The 14,578-nt window shown below is 43.6% G+C and overlaps 1 protein-coding gene across 1 annotated transcript in view; it reads right to left on the bottom strand.

Annotated features, from left to right (window-relative positions):
• Positions 1–247: 247 nt before the first annotated feature.
• The window catches only part of IFT43 (intraflagellar transport 43), a 93,639-nt gene continuing 79,308 nt past the window's right edge, over positions 248–14,578 (bottom strand). Inside the window, exons 7-9 of the mRNA XM_061611791.1 lie at positions 6,594–6,669; positions 5,981–6,043; positions 248–542 (exon numbers count right to left, since the gene is read on the bottom strand). Of these exons, the coding sequence (XP_061467775.1) occupies positions 423–542; positions 5,981–6,043; positions 6,594–6,669 (259 nt within the window). The 3' untranslated portion in view covers positions 248–422. The remainder of the gene's footprint in view (positions 543–5,980; positions 6,044–6,593; positions 6,670–14,578) is intronic.

Here is a 14,578-nt window from a genome sequence, read left to right as displayed (position 1 = left end):
CATAGGGGAAATATTAGTTCTTTGAATTTTATTTTTTTGAGAGATGGGCATGCTTTGTTAATTATTAGAATGGAAATTATGAAAATGTAAGGCTTGATGGGATCTTGTTTTGTAAGTAATCTAATGTTTTTATTCAGCATTGTGATCTATAACAGCAATACTCCTTTTAATCAATTAATCTGATTAACTGACTAGAGGTTGCAACCCACTAAGGACAAAATTCCTGCTGAGTTTTACAAAAGTAGTCTTTTGAGAAAGCTGCTGTTTCATTTTATTATGGGGGCTAAAATAACTCTTTAGGTACAAAACATAGATTCAAAATATAATGTATTCATAATCTGCAGTTGTGCCTGTGTGGTTGACAGCTGTGCCTGGTTAGCAAAGGAGGCACTTCCTGAATGTCAAAGCACAGTAGCCAAAGCTCAAGCGTTCTTATTCGGAGCAAGGGTCTCCTCCTTTTCAGTCTGCCCCAAGTCCCACTCGCTCAGAAGCTCTGAGGCCACCTCTGTGTACAGATGATTCCAGTCCCAACTCATATCATCCTGCCAAAAAAAGAAGAAAAGAAATACTAAGCAGAGAAAAGTCACTTCAGCACTGCTACACAATCCAAATGGCAGAAAGAATGTTGTGTCTTGTCTAAAAGGTGCTTCATAGCAGCAACCCAAACTCTCCTAGAAGGTCTGAACATTTGAAAATGTGAGTTTCAATCCCCACCAGCTGCAATGCCACTTGGAATTCTACATTAACACGTTCTATTTTAGATATTGCTGTAAGTTGTATATTACAGCAATCACTGCAAGTGCTCTTGGGTGAAACCAATTATCTTGACCCATTCTAGTCAGGTATAAGGCCTGGTTATGGGACTGAATTGGCCTTGGTCACTCTAATGGAAAAACTTTATCGAGAGAAGGAGATATGCAACCCTATTATTTTTACTTGATCTCTCAGCTTTTTGATGTCATTGATCATGGAATCCTGAACCAGCTCTGAGGTGAGCACTGGGTGATTATTTCTCAGCCTTCTGGCAGTTGTGCTGTGGGGTGCCAGTGCAGGGTACTATCCTGTCCCCAATGGTATTTAGCATCTACATGAAGCCGTTAGAAGCAGTCATTAGGACATATGGGGTGAGGTGTCGCCAGTATACTTAATGGTACCCAGCTCCATTTCTCTGTAACATCTGAATCAGGAGAGGCTGTGCAAGCCCTGGACTGGTGCCTGAACTTGGCAGTGGACTGAATGAGGACCAATAAATTCAGTCTGAATCCTGGCAAGGTGGAGACCCTGTGGATGAGTGGTACATGAATCTGGATAATTGGTCAATTGACTGCTTTAGATGGGATCGTACTTCCCCTGAAGTAGCAGGTTTGTAGTATGGGGGTGCTCCTGGATACATCTCTGTCGCTGGAGGCCCAGGTGACCTCATAAGAACATAAGAACATAAGAAGAGCCTGCTGGATCAGGCCAGTGGCCCATCTAGTCCAGCATCCTGTTCTCACAGTGGCCAACCAGGTGCCTGGGGGAAGCCCGCAAGCAGGACCCGAGTGCAAGAACACTCTCCCCTCCTGAGGCTTCCGGCAACTGGTTTTCAGAAGCATGCTGCCTCTGACTAGGGTGGCAGAACACAGCCATCACGGCTAGTAGCCATTGATAGGCCCGTCCTCCATGAATTTGTCTAATCTTCTTTTAAAGCCATCCAAGCTGGTGGCCATTACTGCATCTTGTGGGAGCCAATTCCATAGTTTAACTATGCGCTGAGTTAAGAAGTACTTCCTTTTGTCTGTCCTGAATCTTCCAACATTCAGCTTCTTTGAATGTCCACGAGTTCTTGTATTATGAGTTCTTGTATCCACTTTCTCAATGCCATGCATAATTTTATACACTTCTAACATGTCTCCTCTGACCCGCCTTTTCTCTAAACTAAAAAGCCCCAAATGCTGCAATCTTTCCTCGTAAGGGAGTCGCTCCATCCCCTTGATCATTCTGGTTGCTCTCTTCTGAACCTTTTCCAACTCTATAATATCCTTTTTGAGATGAGGCGACCAGAGCTGTACACAGTATTCCAAATGCAGCCGCACCATAGATTTATACAACGGCATGATGATATCAGCTGTTTTATTTTCAATACCTTTCCTAATTATCGCTAGCATGGAATTTGCCTTTTTCACAGCTGCCGCACACTGGGTTGACATTTGAATGGTGTAAGATTGCCCCTAAAGGACCAGGTCTGCAGCCTCGGGGTCGCTCTTGACTCCAAGCTGTCCATGGAGGCTCAGGTGTTAGCAGTGAGCTGGGCAGCTTGGTATCAGTTACACCTGATACAGAGGCTGCGACCCTATCTTCCGGTTCATCTACTCCCGCGAGTAGTGCATGCCCTGGTCTCCTCTCGCTTAGACTACTGTAATGCGCTCTACGCTGGGATACCCATGAAGACGGTTCGGAAATTACAACTGGTACAAAATGCGGCGGCACGGCTGATTAAGAATGGCCACCGGCGGGATCACATCACTCCAGTGTTAGAAGACCTACACTGGTTACCATTGTCTACCGAGCCCAATTCAAGGTGTTGGTGTTAACCTTTAAAGCCCTACATGGTTTCGGTCCAGTTTATCTAAAGGAGCGCCTCCAGCATTACCAAATGTGCCGCCTTACAAGATCAGCCTCACAAGACCTTCTCTCGGTCCCGCCAGTGAAAACAACCAGGCTGGTGCGGACTAGAGAGAGGGCATTCTCGATTGTGGCCCCCACCCTCTGGAACTCTCTCCCTTATGATCTTTGCCATGCCCCCTCCTTGGTAGGCTTTTGCCAAGGATTAAAGACATGGCTATTTCAGCGGGCATACAGGATCCCTAGCAAATTTTAGTATATAATGTACAGATGTGGATGGGTTGATTAGTTGAAGACTGTATTTATATGTCGTATTTATATTGTATTTATATGCTATATCTTATTTTAATTTATGTGCGCCGCCTAGAGTGGCCGTTCACTCGGCCAGATAGGTGGCATAAAAATAAAATTTTATTATTATTATTATTATTATTATTATTATTATTATTTTCATCGTGCTGTCCACTACAACCCCGAGGTCTCTCTCCTGGTCGGTCACTGCCAGTTCCACTACAACCCCAAAGTCTCTCTCCTGGTCAGTCACTGTCAGTGGCTAAGAATACCTTTTACCAACTTTGGTTGGTAAGACAGCTACAGCTGTTTCTGGACGGATAGCCTGAACACTGTTGTCCATGCACTGGTAACCTCCAGACTGGATAACTGCAATGTGCTCTGTGAGGAGGCTGCCCTAGAAGCTGCAGGTAGTGCAAAATGCAGCAGTGCAACTACTCACTGGGGCAGAATATTGCTATCATATTACACTGGTGCTGAAAGAACTGCACTGCCTGTCAATTACCTACCATGCTAAGTTCAAGATTCTGGTGCTGGTACCAGGATACCTACAAGATCATCTCATCCCCTGTATACTCAATTGATCACTGTGTTCTGCAGGAGAGGATATCCTGCAGATACCATCTTATCAGGAAGTCCATTCTGCACAATGTCAGAATCGGACCTTTAATGTGGCAGTGTCTACCCTTTGGAACTTTCTCCCATTATGTATCAGACAAGCACCATCTCTATTGTCTTTTAGGTACTTGTTGAAGACTTTCCTGTTCCATCAATCCTTCTGATATCCTAGTTGGTATCTGTACTGGATTTCAAGTTGATCTTATATATCTAACAGTTGTTTTTAAATTGTATTATATGTGTTGTTGTTATGTGCCTTCAAGTCGATTACAACTTATGGCGACCCTATGAATCAGCGACCTCCAATAGCATCTGTTATAAACCACCTTGTTCAGATCTTGTGAGTTCAGGTCTGTGGCTTCCTTTATGGAATCAATCCATCTCTTGCTTGGACTTCCTCTTTTTTTACTCCCTTCTGCTTTTCCCAGCATTATTATCTTTTCTAGTGAATCATGTCTTCTCATGTGTCCAAAGTATGATAACCTCAGTTTCTTCATTTTAGCTTCTAGTGACAGTTCTGGTTTAATTTGTTCTGACACACAATTATTTCTCTTTTTCTCAGTCCATGGTATGTGCAAAGCTCTCCTCCACCACCACATTTCAAATGAGTTGATTTTTCTCTTATCTGCTTTCTTCACTGTCCAACTTTCACATCCATACATAGAGATTGGAAATACCATGGTCTGAATGATCCTGACTTTAGTGTTCAGTGATACATCTTTGATTTGAGGACCTTTTCTAGTTCTCTCACAGCTGCCCTACCCAGTCCTAGCCTTCTTCTGATTACTTGACTATTGTCTCCATTTTGGTTAATGACTGTGCTAAGTATTGATAATCCTTGACAAGTTCAATGTCCTCATTGTCAACTTTAAAGTTACATAAATCTTCTGTTGTCATCACTTTAGTCTTTTTGACGTTCAGGTGTAGTCCTGCTTTTGTGCTTTCCTCTTTAACTTTCATCAGCATTCGTTTCAAATCATTATTGGTTTCTGCTAGTACTATGGTGTCGTCTGCATATCTTAAATTACTGATATTTCTCCCTCCAATTTTCACACCTCCTTCTTCTTGGTCCAATCCCGCTTTCCGTATGATATGTTCTGTGTACAGATTAAACAAATAGGGTGATAAAATACACCCGTCTCACACCCTTTCTGATGGGGAACCAATCGGTTTCTCCATATTCTGTCCTTACAGTAGCGTCTTGTCCAGAGTATAGGTTGTGCATCAGAACAATCAGATGCTATGGCACCCCCATTTCTTTTAAAGCATTCCATAGTTTTTCATGATCTACACAGTCAAAGGCTTTGCTGTAATCTATAAAGCACAGGGTGATTTTCTTCTGAAATTCCTTTGTCCGTTCCATTATCCAACATATGTTTGCAATATGATCTCTGGTGCCTTCTCCCTTTCTAAATCCAGCTTGGACATCTGGCATTTCTTGCTCCATATATGGTAAGAGCCTTTGTTGTAGAATCTCGAGCATTGCTTTACTTGCATGGGATATTAAGGCAATAGTTTGATAATTACTGCATTCCCTGGGATCCCCTTTCTTTGGAATTGCGATGTATAATTGAACGCTTCCAGTCTGTGGGCCATTGTTTACTTTTCCCTATTTGTTGACAAATTTTTGTCAAAATATGGACAGATTCAGTCTCAGTAGCTTGTAGCAACTCTATTGGTATGTATTATATACAATTTGTTTTTTGTTTTAAAATTGTTTTTATATATGTGATTATGTAAATTGCATATATAATGCAATGTTCTGTTTTTATATATGTAATTATTTTATATATTCTTTTATTATACTGTAGTCTGCTTGCAGATGCCTCATAGGAAGCAATTCATACATGAAATAAATAAATGTTACTGTATTTAATGTATTTTAAAACATTTTTTTCAAAGCCCCGGGACACTTCTATTTGGTGAAAGGGCTCAGTGCAATATAACAGCAACAACAACAATGTATATATCTGTGTTTAGTGTCTGACACTACCTTGCCTCAGGAAGAGTTTTAGCAGGCTTGAATCCCAAAATGACTCCTGAGCCTTTCAGCCTTAGAGGGATATGCTATCCCCCATACTCACTTTTTTGCATTCCATCTTACATTTCAGTGTGAGGGTGGATATGTTTGTGCATATACAGCATAATCTTTTTTTGAAAAAAAATGCATTCAGTCCAAAGAATAAATAGCCCACAATCCCAAGAACAGGAAGCATATATGGATAGGAAACCTGCCAACAGGTGAGGGCTGCTTCAATCCTTGGGATTTCCAGGTAGAGCTGGAAAAGACTGAAACCCTGGAGAGCAGCTGCCAATCAGTTTAGACAATAAAGAGCTAGGTGGACCAATGTCTGACTTGGTAGAAGGCAATTTTCTAAATAAAACTTTGAAGATTGCACTGGTGCAGGGGCAGGCTCAGCAAATAGAACAATCTAGTTCTTCTGCTCTTGATCCAGAACAAACTCACCTCTCGTACGTCCTGTTCTGGAGCTAGAACCTTACTGAGCAGCTTCAAGTCAATCTCTCCATCCTGTGGGAACACATAACAATATAGTTCAATGGCATGCTACCATTTGGAAAAGTATTTTCTTCTTGGGAAGGCTCTGCAGTTATAACTGCATGACAGCTTTCGAATTCTCAAGAGTTATCTGCTGAGCTTGGCTTCAAGGTATAAAACTGAATGTGCTTATTTATTTATTATTTCATTTATATCCCACCCTTCCTCCTAGCAGGAGCCCAGTGCTTAGCCTCACTGGAGGGAAGAGAGCTCTGCCAAAGGAATTATAACTAAGGAATGAACCCTGAAAGATCACTAAAGCAGGATGGGAGACAAATACCTGAAGATTGCAGACCCTATACCATGCAGATATGCCAAACAGGTTTATCTAGTGTTTCAGGAGGACGCCAAGGGCACCATCACCAGAATGCTCAACATATTCACATACTGTGCCGTTACCACAGCCTTATAGTGAAAAAGGGCATCCGGGGAGCGGGTGTCAACTTCTGATGGCAGAAGAAAAGGGACTACTGATGCTTTCTTCAATTACAAAAAATGTAGATTTCTATCTGGCTGCACTCACCAGGGTTTGGAAAGCAGCATACTTCATGAGGTCATTGTCCAGGTCACGGTAGGTCAGCACTCTATTCACCTGAATGCTGCAATTGGGGATAGAGAAAGAAAGCAAACTGGAGTGTTTCATTATCTCCCACCAAAATCCAAATGTTCCATTTGGAACGGTCTTAGTTGTTTTATAATTGTAATGGTTTTATCTGTTTTTATTATACAGCCATATACCCCCCATGCCATACTGCTGCTTCCCATAAGCTCTTTTCAAAACAAAACCTTACAAAATTTATAGTCCTGAACTCAGAAATGCTTGCTTAACAACCCTCTAAATTTTCATGGCGATACACAAAACAGTCAGAGAGACCCGAGAGTTCAAAGTGTAAAAAGAGAGAAAAAAAATCCAGATCCCTGTTGGACTTTGTTCTTTTAGTGTCCTCATAATTTGTTGAAATTAATTAAAAACCAGCCATATTCACAGAGTACCTGTAATCCTATTACTGACCTTGCCCCATACCCTGACCTTCATTTTCTGCAGTTTAAAAGTTTAAAAAATGTCTGGCTGATTTTTAATTAATTTAAGAAATTTAGCATTGAATGATAAGAGTAAGAGCCAACTGTCAGGGTTCTAAAAGCCAGACTCACAGCTGCTTGGCTTGGCTAATCAGGGCCACACCCACACCAGACCTTTATTTCAGTTTAGACAGTCACGGCTTCCCCCAAAGAATCCTGGGAAGTGTAGTTTTGAAGGGTGCTGAGAGTTGTTAAGAGACTCCTTTTCTCCTGACAGAGCTCCAATGGCCAGAGTGGTTTAACAGTCAGCTGCTCTAACTGAAGCTCTGTGAGGGGAACAGGGCGTCTCCAAGCAACTCTCAGCACCCTTCACTAACTACATTTCCCAGGATTCTTTGGGAGAAGCTATGACTATCTAAAGTGAAATAAAGGTCTGGTGTGGATGTGGCCAGGGCAGCTGGTTTAAATTTGAGTGGTAGACTACATGTGCCTGCTGTAGAATAAAAAGGTGGTGGAAATGCTGAAAAATATACTGTTCACAATGTTTTCCTTTTGGAAAGAAAAAGGGCTTTCTCTCTGCTCAGTGCCCACACACCCAATCTCCTCCCCTCCCAGGTCAGTGTCACCTATCCTAAGCATGATTGTACAGAATTAAATCCCACTGAACTCAAAAAGCATGCAAAGTGATCAAACCTGCCCTCCCCTCCTCCTATCCCCTCCCTCTTGCCCCTTCCCTCCCCCTTCCTTGTCCCTCCCTCCCCTCACCCCTCCCCTTCCAAACCCCTTTCCCCTCCACTCCTTTCCTCCTTCCCTCTCCTCTCCCCTCCCCCCTCATGATCAGTTTTATCTATCCCAAGCATGATTGTGTGTGTGTTATGTTTCTTCAAGTCAGTTATGACTTATGGTGACCCTATGAATCAGCAACCTCCAATAGAATCTGTTATAAACCACCCTGTTCGGACCTTGTAAGTTCAGGTCTGTAGCTTCCTTTATGGAATCAATCCATCTCTTGTTTGGTCTTCCTCTTTTCCTTCTCACTTGTTTTTCCCCAGCGTTATTGTCTTTTCTAGTGAATCATGTCTTCTCATTATGTGTCCAAAGTATGATAACTTCAGTTTCATCATTTTAGCTTTTAGTGACAGTTGTGGTTTAGTTCTTTCTAAGACCCAATTACTTGTCTTTCTCACTGTCCATGGTATCCACAAAGCTCTCCTCTAACACCATATTTCAAATGAGTTGATTTTTCTCTTGTCCATTTTTTTCACTGTTAAGCATGATTGCATGGCAGTAAATCCCACTGAACTCAGTAAGCATGCAAATGATCAAACTTGCCCGCCACTCCTCCTCCCTCCCATCACATCCCTTTTGTCCCTTCCCTCCTCCTTCCTTCGCCCCTCCCAATCCCCTCCTCCCCCTCCTCCAACTTCCACTCCCCTGTCCCCTCCCTTCCCTCTTCTCTTCCCTCCCCCTCCCCCTCCCCCACGGTCAGTTTTACTTATCCTAACCACAACTGCATGGGAGTAAATCCCCACTGAAGCATGGAAATGATAAGACCAGCCTTTCTCCCCCTCTCCTGTCCTTTCCTCCTCCCCCTCCCCTCTTCCTTCTTCCTCCTCCATGTCCACTCCAGCCCTTCCTCTTCTCCTCCTTCCCCATGGTCAGTTTTACCTATCCTAAGCATGATTCATAGAATCATAGAGTTGGAAGGGGCCTTGTAGGCCATCGAGTCCAACCCCCTGCTCACAGCAGGAAATCCACAGCTAGAGCATCTCCTGCAGATAGCTGTCCAGCCTCTGCTTGAAGACATCCAGCGAAGGGGATCCCACCACCTCCGTAGGCAGTCGGTTCCATTGCCGAACCGCCCTTACTGTCAAGAAGTTCCTTCTAATGTCCAATCTGAATCTACGCTCCTGCAACTTAAAACCATTAGACCTAGTCCTACCCTCTGGGGCAGCAGAGAACAAATCTGCACCCTCCTCTATGTGGCAGCCCTTCAGGTACTTAAAGAGTGCAATCATGTCACCCCTCAGCCTTCTCTTCACCAGACTGAACATGCCAAGTTCCTTCAACCTTTCCTCATAAGACTTGTTCTCCATACCGGCTATCATCCTCGTCGCCCTCTTCTGAACCCGCTCCAACTTGTCTATATCTTTCTTAAAATGAGGCGCCCAGAACTGAACGCAGTATTCCAGATGAGGCCTGACTAATGCAGAATATAGTGGGACTATTACTTCCCTTGACCTGGAAACTATAGCTCTGTTTATGCATCCCAAAACCGCATTTGCCTTTTTTGCCGCAGCATCACACTGCTGGGTCATGTTCAACTTGCGATCCACTACAATTCCAAGGTCCTTCTCACACGCACTACTGCTAAGCCGGGTATTTCCCATCCTGTACCCGTGCATTTTGTTTTTGTGGCCTAAATGCAGAATCTTGCATTTGTCTTTATTGAATTTCATTTTATTAATTTCAGCCCAATTTTCTAGTCTATCCAGGTCCCTTTGGATTTTATTCCTGTCTTCCATTGTGTTAGCTATCCCTCCCAGTTTCGTATCATCTGCAAACTTCATAAGGCTTCCCTCCACCCTGTCATCTAAGTCATTGATAAAAATGTTGAAGAGTATCAGCCCCAGGACAGAACCCTGTGGCACTCCACTTGAAACCTCCTTCCAGTCCGAAGCAGAGCCACCGACAACCACTCTTTGAGTACGGTTTTCCAACCAGTTGTGAATCTACCTGACAGTATTTCCATCTAGTCCGCATTTGGCCAGTTTGCTAATCAAAAGTTCGTGGGGGACTTTGTCAAACGCCTTGCTGAAATCTAGATAGATGATATCTACAGCATTTCCACCATCTACTAAGCTAGTGACCCGATCAAAAAAACAGATGAGATTAGTTTGACAGGATTTTTTCTTGACAAACCCATGCTGGCTCCTACTAATCACAGCATTGTCATCTAGATAGTTGCCAATGGAGTCTTTTATTATCTGTTCTAATATCTTTCCCGGTATTGAAGTCAGACTGACCGGCCTGTAATTCCCCGGATCTTCTTTTTTACCCTTTTTACAGAGCGGGACGTTTGCCCGTCTCCAATCCTCCAGCACTTCTCCAGGAGTTCTCAAAGATGATGGCAAGAGGTTCCGAGAGTACATCAGCAAGTTCCTTCAATACTCTGGGATGCAGTTCATCAGGCCCTGGAGATTTGAACTCATTTAGGTTAACTAGGTATTTCCTGACTATCTCCTTATCAATCTTGAACTGCAATCCCGACCCCTTACTGAGATTGCTACCGATGCAAGGTTGCACACTGTTCCCTTTTTGGGAGAAAACGGAGGCAAAATATGCGTTGAGCAGTTCTGCCTTTTCCTTGTTATCTGTCAACATTTTGCCATCCTCATTGAGCAGCAGTCCCACCGTTTCCTTAGTCTTTCTCTTGCTTCGAACATCTGAAAACCCCCTTTCTGTTGTTCCTTGCTTCCCTCGCCAGCCTCAGCTCATTCTGGGTTTTAGCTTTCCTTACGCTATTCCTGCAAGCCTGAGCCACTCGTCGGTACTGTTCCTTGGTGATGCATCCTTCCTTCCATTCTTTATACATGCTCTTTTTTACTTTTACCTCCTCCACCAGTCTTCCGTGTAGCCACATTGGCTTTTTCCGATGTCTTCCGTTTTTCTTCCTCTTTGGAATTGTTTGCGATTGCGCTTTTTGTAATACCTTCTTCATGAACTCCCACGCTTCTTGGGCTCCTTTTTTCTTTAGTCTATCTAGCCACGGGATCCTACCCATCATTTCCCGGAGCTTGCTAAAATCGGCTTTCCTGAAATCCAAGGTCCATATTTGACTATATTCTTCTTTGGCTTTCCCCAGAATCACGAATTCCAGCATTACGTGGTCACTTTCCCCCAAGGTACCGACCGCTTTAATTCCCGCGACCAATTCGTCCCTGTTAGTTAAGATCAGGTCCAGGATTGCCGATCCCCTTGTTCCTTCTTCTACTTTTTGAAAGAGGAAATTATCAGCAAGGCCCATCAGGAATTTGTTGAAGGTTTTGTGCTTCGCAGAGTTTGTCTCCCAGCAGATATCTGGGTAGTTGAAGTCCCCCATCACTACTACTTCTTGCCTCCTTGAGATTTCAGAGATTTGTTTGAGAAAGGCCTCATCTACCACCTCTTCTTGGCCAGGGGGTCTGTAGTAGACACCTACTACCATGTCGGTTTTATTTGTTTCTCCATTTATTTTTACCCAAATGGTCTCTACCGGACCACTTTTTTCGCTCTCTTGGATTTCCATAGAGGTGTATTTGTCTTTGACATATAACGCTACTCCCCCTCCTTTTCTGTTGCTTCTATTCTTTCTGTAGAGTTTATATCCTTGAATGGCTATATTCCAATCATGGGAGTCATCCCACCAAGTCTCTGTTATCCCTATGAAGTCATATTTGCCTTGATGCACTAAGACTTCAAGCTCCTCTTGCTTGTTTCCCAAGCTCCGCGCGTTGGTATATAGACACCAGAAGTCTCTTTTGTCCTGATTGGATTTCTCCGTTAATATACCATGAGCTTTGCCATGCATCCCTTTCTCTCTCCCAGTGTCTCCTGTACCCTTCAAATTCTTGCGATTACAACCCGCTGTCTTTGGATCGGTATTTAAGCTATCATCTCCATCCCCCAGAGGCTTTAGTTTAAAGCCCTCTTGATGAGTTTTGCCATACTTCTGCCAAAGAGATTCTTCCCAGTCCTCGTGAGGTGAAGCCCATCTCTTGCCAACAGTCCCCCCTCCAAGAAGCTTAGACCATGGTCCCAGAATCCAAACCTCTCCCGTCAACACCATCTGCGTAACCAGTCGTTGACCTGCAGTATCTTCCTTTCCCTTTGTAGTCCTCTATCCTTCACAGGAAGAATTGACGAGAAGACCACCTGCGCCCCCAAATCCTTGACCTTCCTACCCAGAACCTCATAGTCTGAGGTGATCTGTTCCAAGGTGTTTCTGGCCGTGTCGTTTGTGCCCACATGGATGAGGAGAAAGGGGTACCTATCTTGGTTCCCAATGAGCCTCGGCAGGTTGTCAGTGACGTCCCGGATGTGTGCTCCAGGGAGACAACAGACTTCCCGATTCATTTTGTCCAGCTGGCATACCGGTGCCCCTACCCCCAGTCTCCAACCACCAGCACCGTCCTCTTTTTGCTGCGAGCGGTGGTTGCATCAGCTTCCTTCTTCTGGGGTGTGGAGTCTTCCTTTGCAGCCAGTGGCTCTTGATGCAGGTGAGTTTGTTGAGGCTCTTCAGAGGTGCTGTCTGCCGAGAGATGCTGAAAGCGATTTGTTAGTTGCAGCAGTTCTGAATCCCTCCTGTTTTTCCTTGCCCTTACAGTGACAGTCCTCCATGGGGATTGCATGGGAGTAAATCCCACTGAACTCACTAAGCATGCAAATGATCCCCTGTCCCCTCCCTTCCCTCTTCTCTTCCCTGCCCCTCCTCCTCCCCCATGGTCAATTTTACTTATCCTAACCATGACTGCATGGGAGTAAATCCCCACTGAAGCATGCAAATGATAAGACCAGCCTTTCTCCCCCTCTCCTGTCCTTTCCTCCTCCCCCTCCCCTCTTTCGTTTTCCTCCTCCATGTCCACTCCAGCCCTTCCTCTTCTCCTCCTTCTCCATGGTCAGTTTTACCTATCCTAAGCATGATTGCATGGGAGTAAATCCCACTGAACTCACTAAGCATGCAAATGATCAAGCCTGCCCTCCTCTTCCACTCCCCCTCCAGTCTGCTCCCATTCCCCTCCTCCACTCTGCCCTTTCTCCTCCCCCCCTATCCCCCATGATCAGTTTCACCTATCCTAAGCATTGCGGGGGAGTAAATCCAACTGAACACAATAAGCATGCAAATGATCTATTCTCAGCAACCTTGCACAGATCCCATTTCTTACCTCCCGGATTAAAAAGCAGAGAAATTCACTAAACCCCCCCCCCAAAAAAAACCCTTGTGATTTAAGAATGTACCTATAACCAACAGATATTTCTATCAAACTTAAAAAAGTAGGGAAATTGGGCAGCTATAGTCAATGTACCAGGGGAGCAGGAGACCTGACCTCCTCTCTGAGATATTGTACTGCCCTACAAATTTGTCAAAATGCAAAAACAATTTGTGTTGGCCTTTCACAGTTCAATCCACTTCCTGTATAGCTTGGACTAATTTGGTAACGTGCCTCTGAGCATATGGTGAGTGGTGACAACACCTGCAATGAGCCGAAATAAGAGAAACAGTGCTGTCCTGATCTTGTTTTAGCAGGGTGGAAGCAACAATATTAAGACAGTTGATATAGTTCAGATAGTCACTTAAAAATGTATATTTTGCAACTTTAGTGAAGTTTCCTATGTGTGTGTTACGTGCCTTCAAGTCAGTTACGACTTATGACGACCCTATGAATCAGTGACCTCCAGTAGCATCTGTTGTAAGCCACCCTGTTCAGAACTTGTAAGTTCAGGTCTGTGGCTTCCTTTATGGAATCAATCCATCTCTTCTTTGGCCTTCCTCTTTTTCTACTCCCTTCTGTTTTTCCAAGCATTACTGTCTTTTCTGGTGAATTATCTCTTCTCATTATGTGTCCAAAGTATGATAACCTAAGTTTTATCATTTTAGCTTCTAGTGACAGTTCTGGTTTAATTTGTTCTAACACTCAATTATTTGTCTTTTTTGTGGTCCATGGTACCAGCAAAGCTCTCCTCCAACAGCACATTTCAAAGTTGATTTTTCTCTTATCTTTTTTCACTGTCCAACTTTCACATCCATACATAGAGATCGGGAATACCATGGTCTGAATGATCCTGACTTTAGTGTTCAGTGATGCATCTTTGCATTTGAGGACCTTTTCTAGTTTTCTCATAGCTGTCATTCCCAGTCCTAGTCTTCTTCTGATTTCTTGACTATTGTCTCCATTTTGGCTAATGACTGTGCCGAGGTATTGATAATCCTTGACAAGTTCGATGTCCTCATTATCAACTTTAAAGTTACATAACTGTTCTGTTGTCATTACTTTAGTCTTCTTGATGTTCAGCTGTACTCCTGCTTTTGTACTTTCCTCTTCAACTTTTATCAGCATTTGTTTCAGATCATTACTAGTTTCTGCTAGTAGTATGGTATCATCTGCATATCTTAAATTATTGATATTTCTCCCTCCAATTTCCACACCTCCATCTTGGTCCAATCCTGCTTTCCGTACACGTTCTGCATATAGATTAAACAAATATGGTAATAAAATACACCTGTATCTCACACCTTTCCGATGGGGAACCCATCAGTTTCTCCATATTCTGTCCTTACAGTAGCCTCTTATCCAGGGTATAAGTTGCACATCAGAACAATCAGATGCTGTGGCACCCCCATTTCTTTTAAAGCATTCCATAGTTTTTTGTGATCTACGCAATCAAAGGCTTTTCTGTAATCCATAAAACACAGGGTGCTTTTCTTTTGAAATTCCTTGGTCTGTTCCA

Source organism: Rhineura floridana, chromosome 2 (genome assembly GCF_030035675.1).
Source record: "Rhineura floridana isolate rRhiFlo1 chromosome 2, rRhiFlo1.hap2, whole genome shotgun sequence".
Taxonomy (NCBI): domain Eukaryota; kingdom Metazoa; phylum Chordata; class Lepidosauria; order Squamata; family Rhineuridae; genus Rhineura; species Rhineura floridana.
This window is presented reverse-complemented; position numbering and strand designations above follow the sequence as displayed.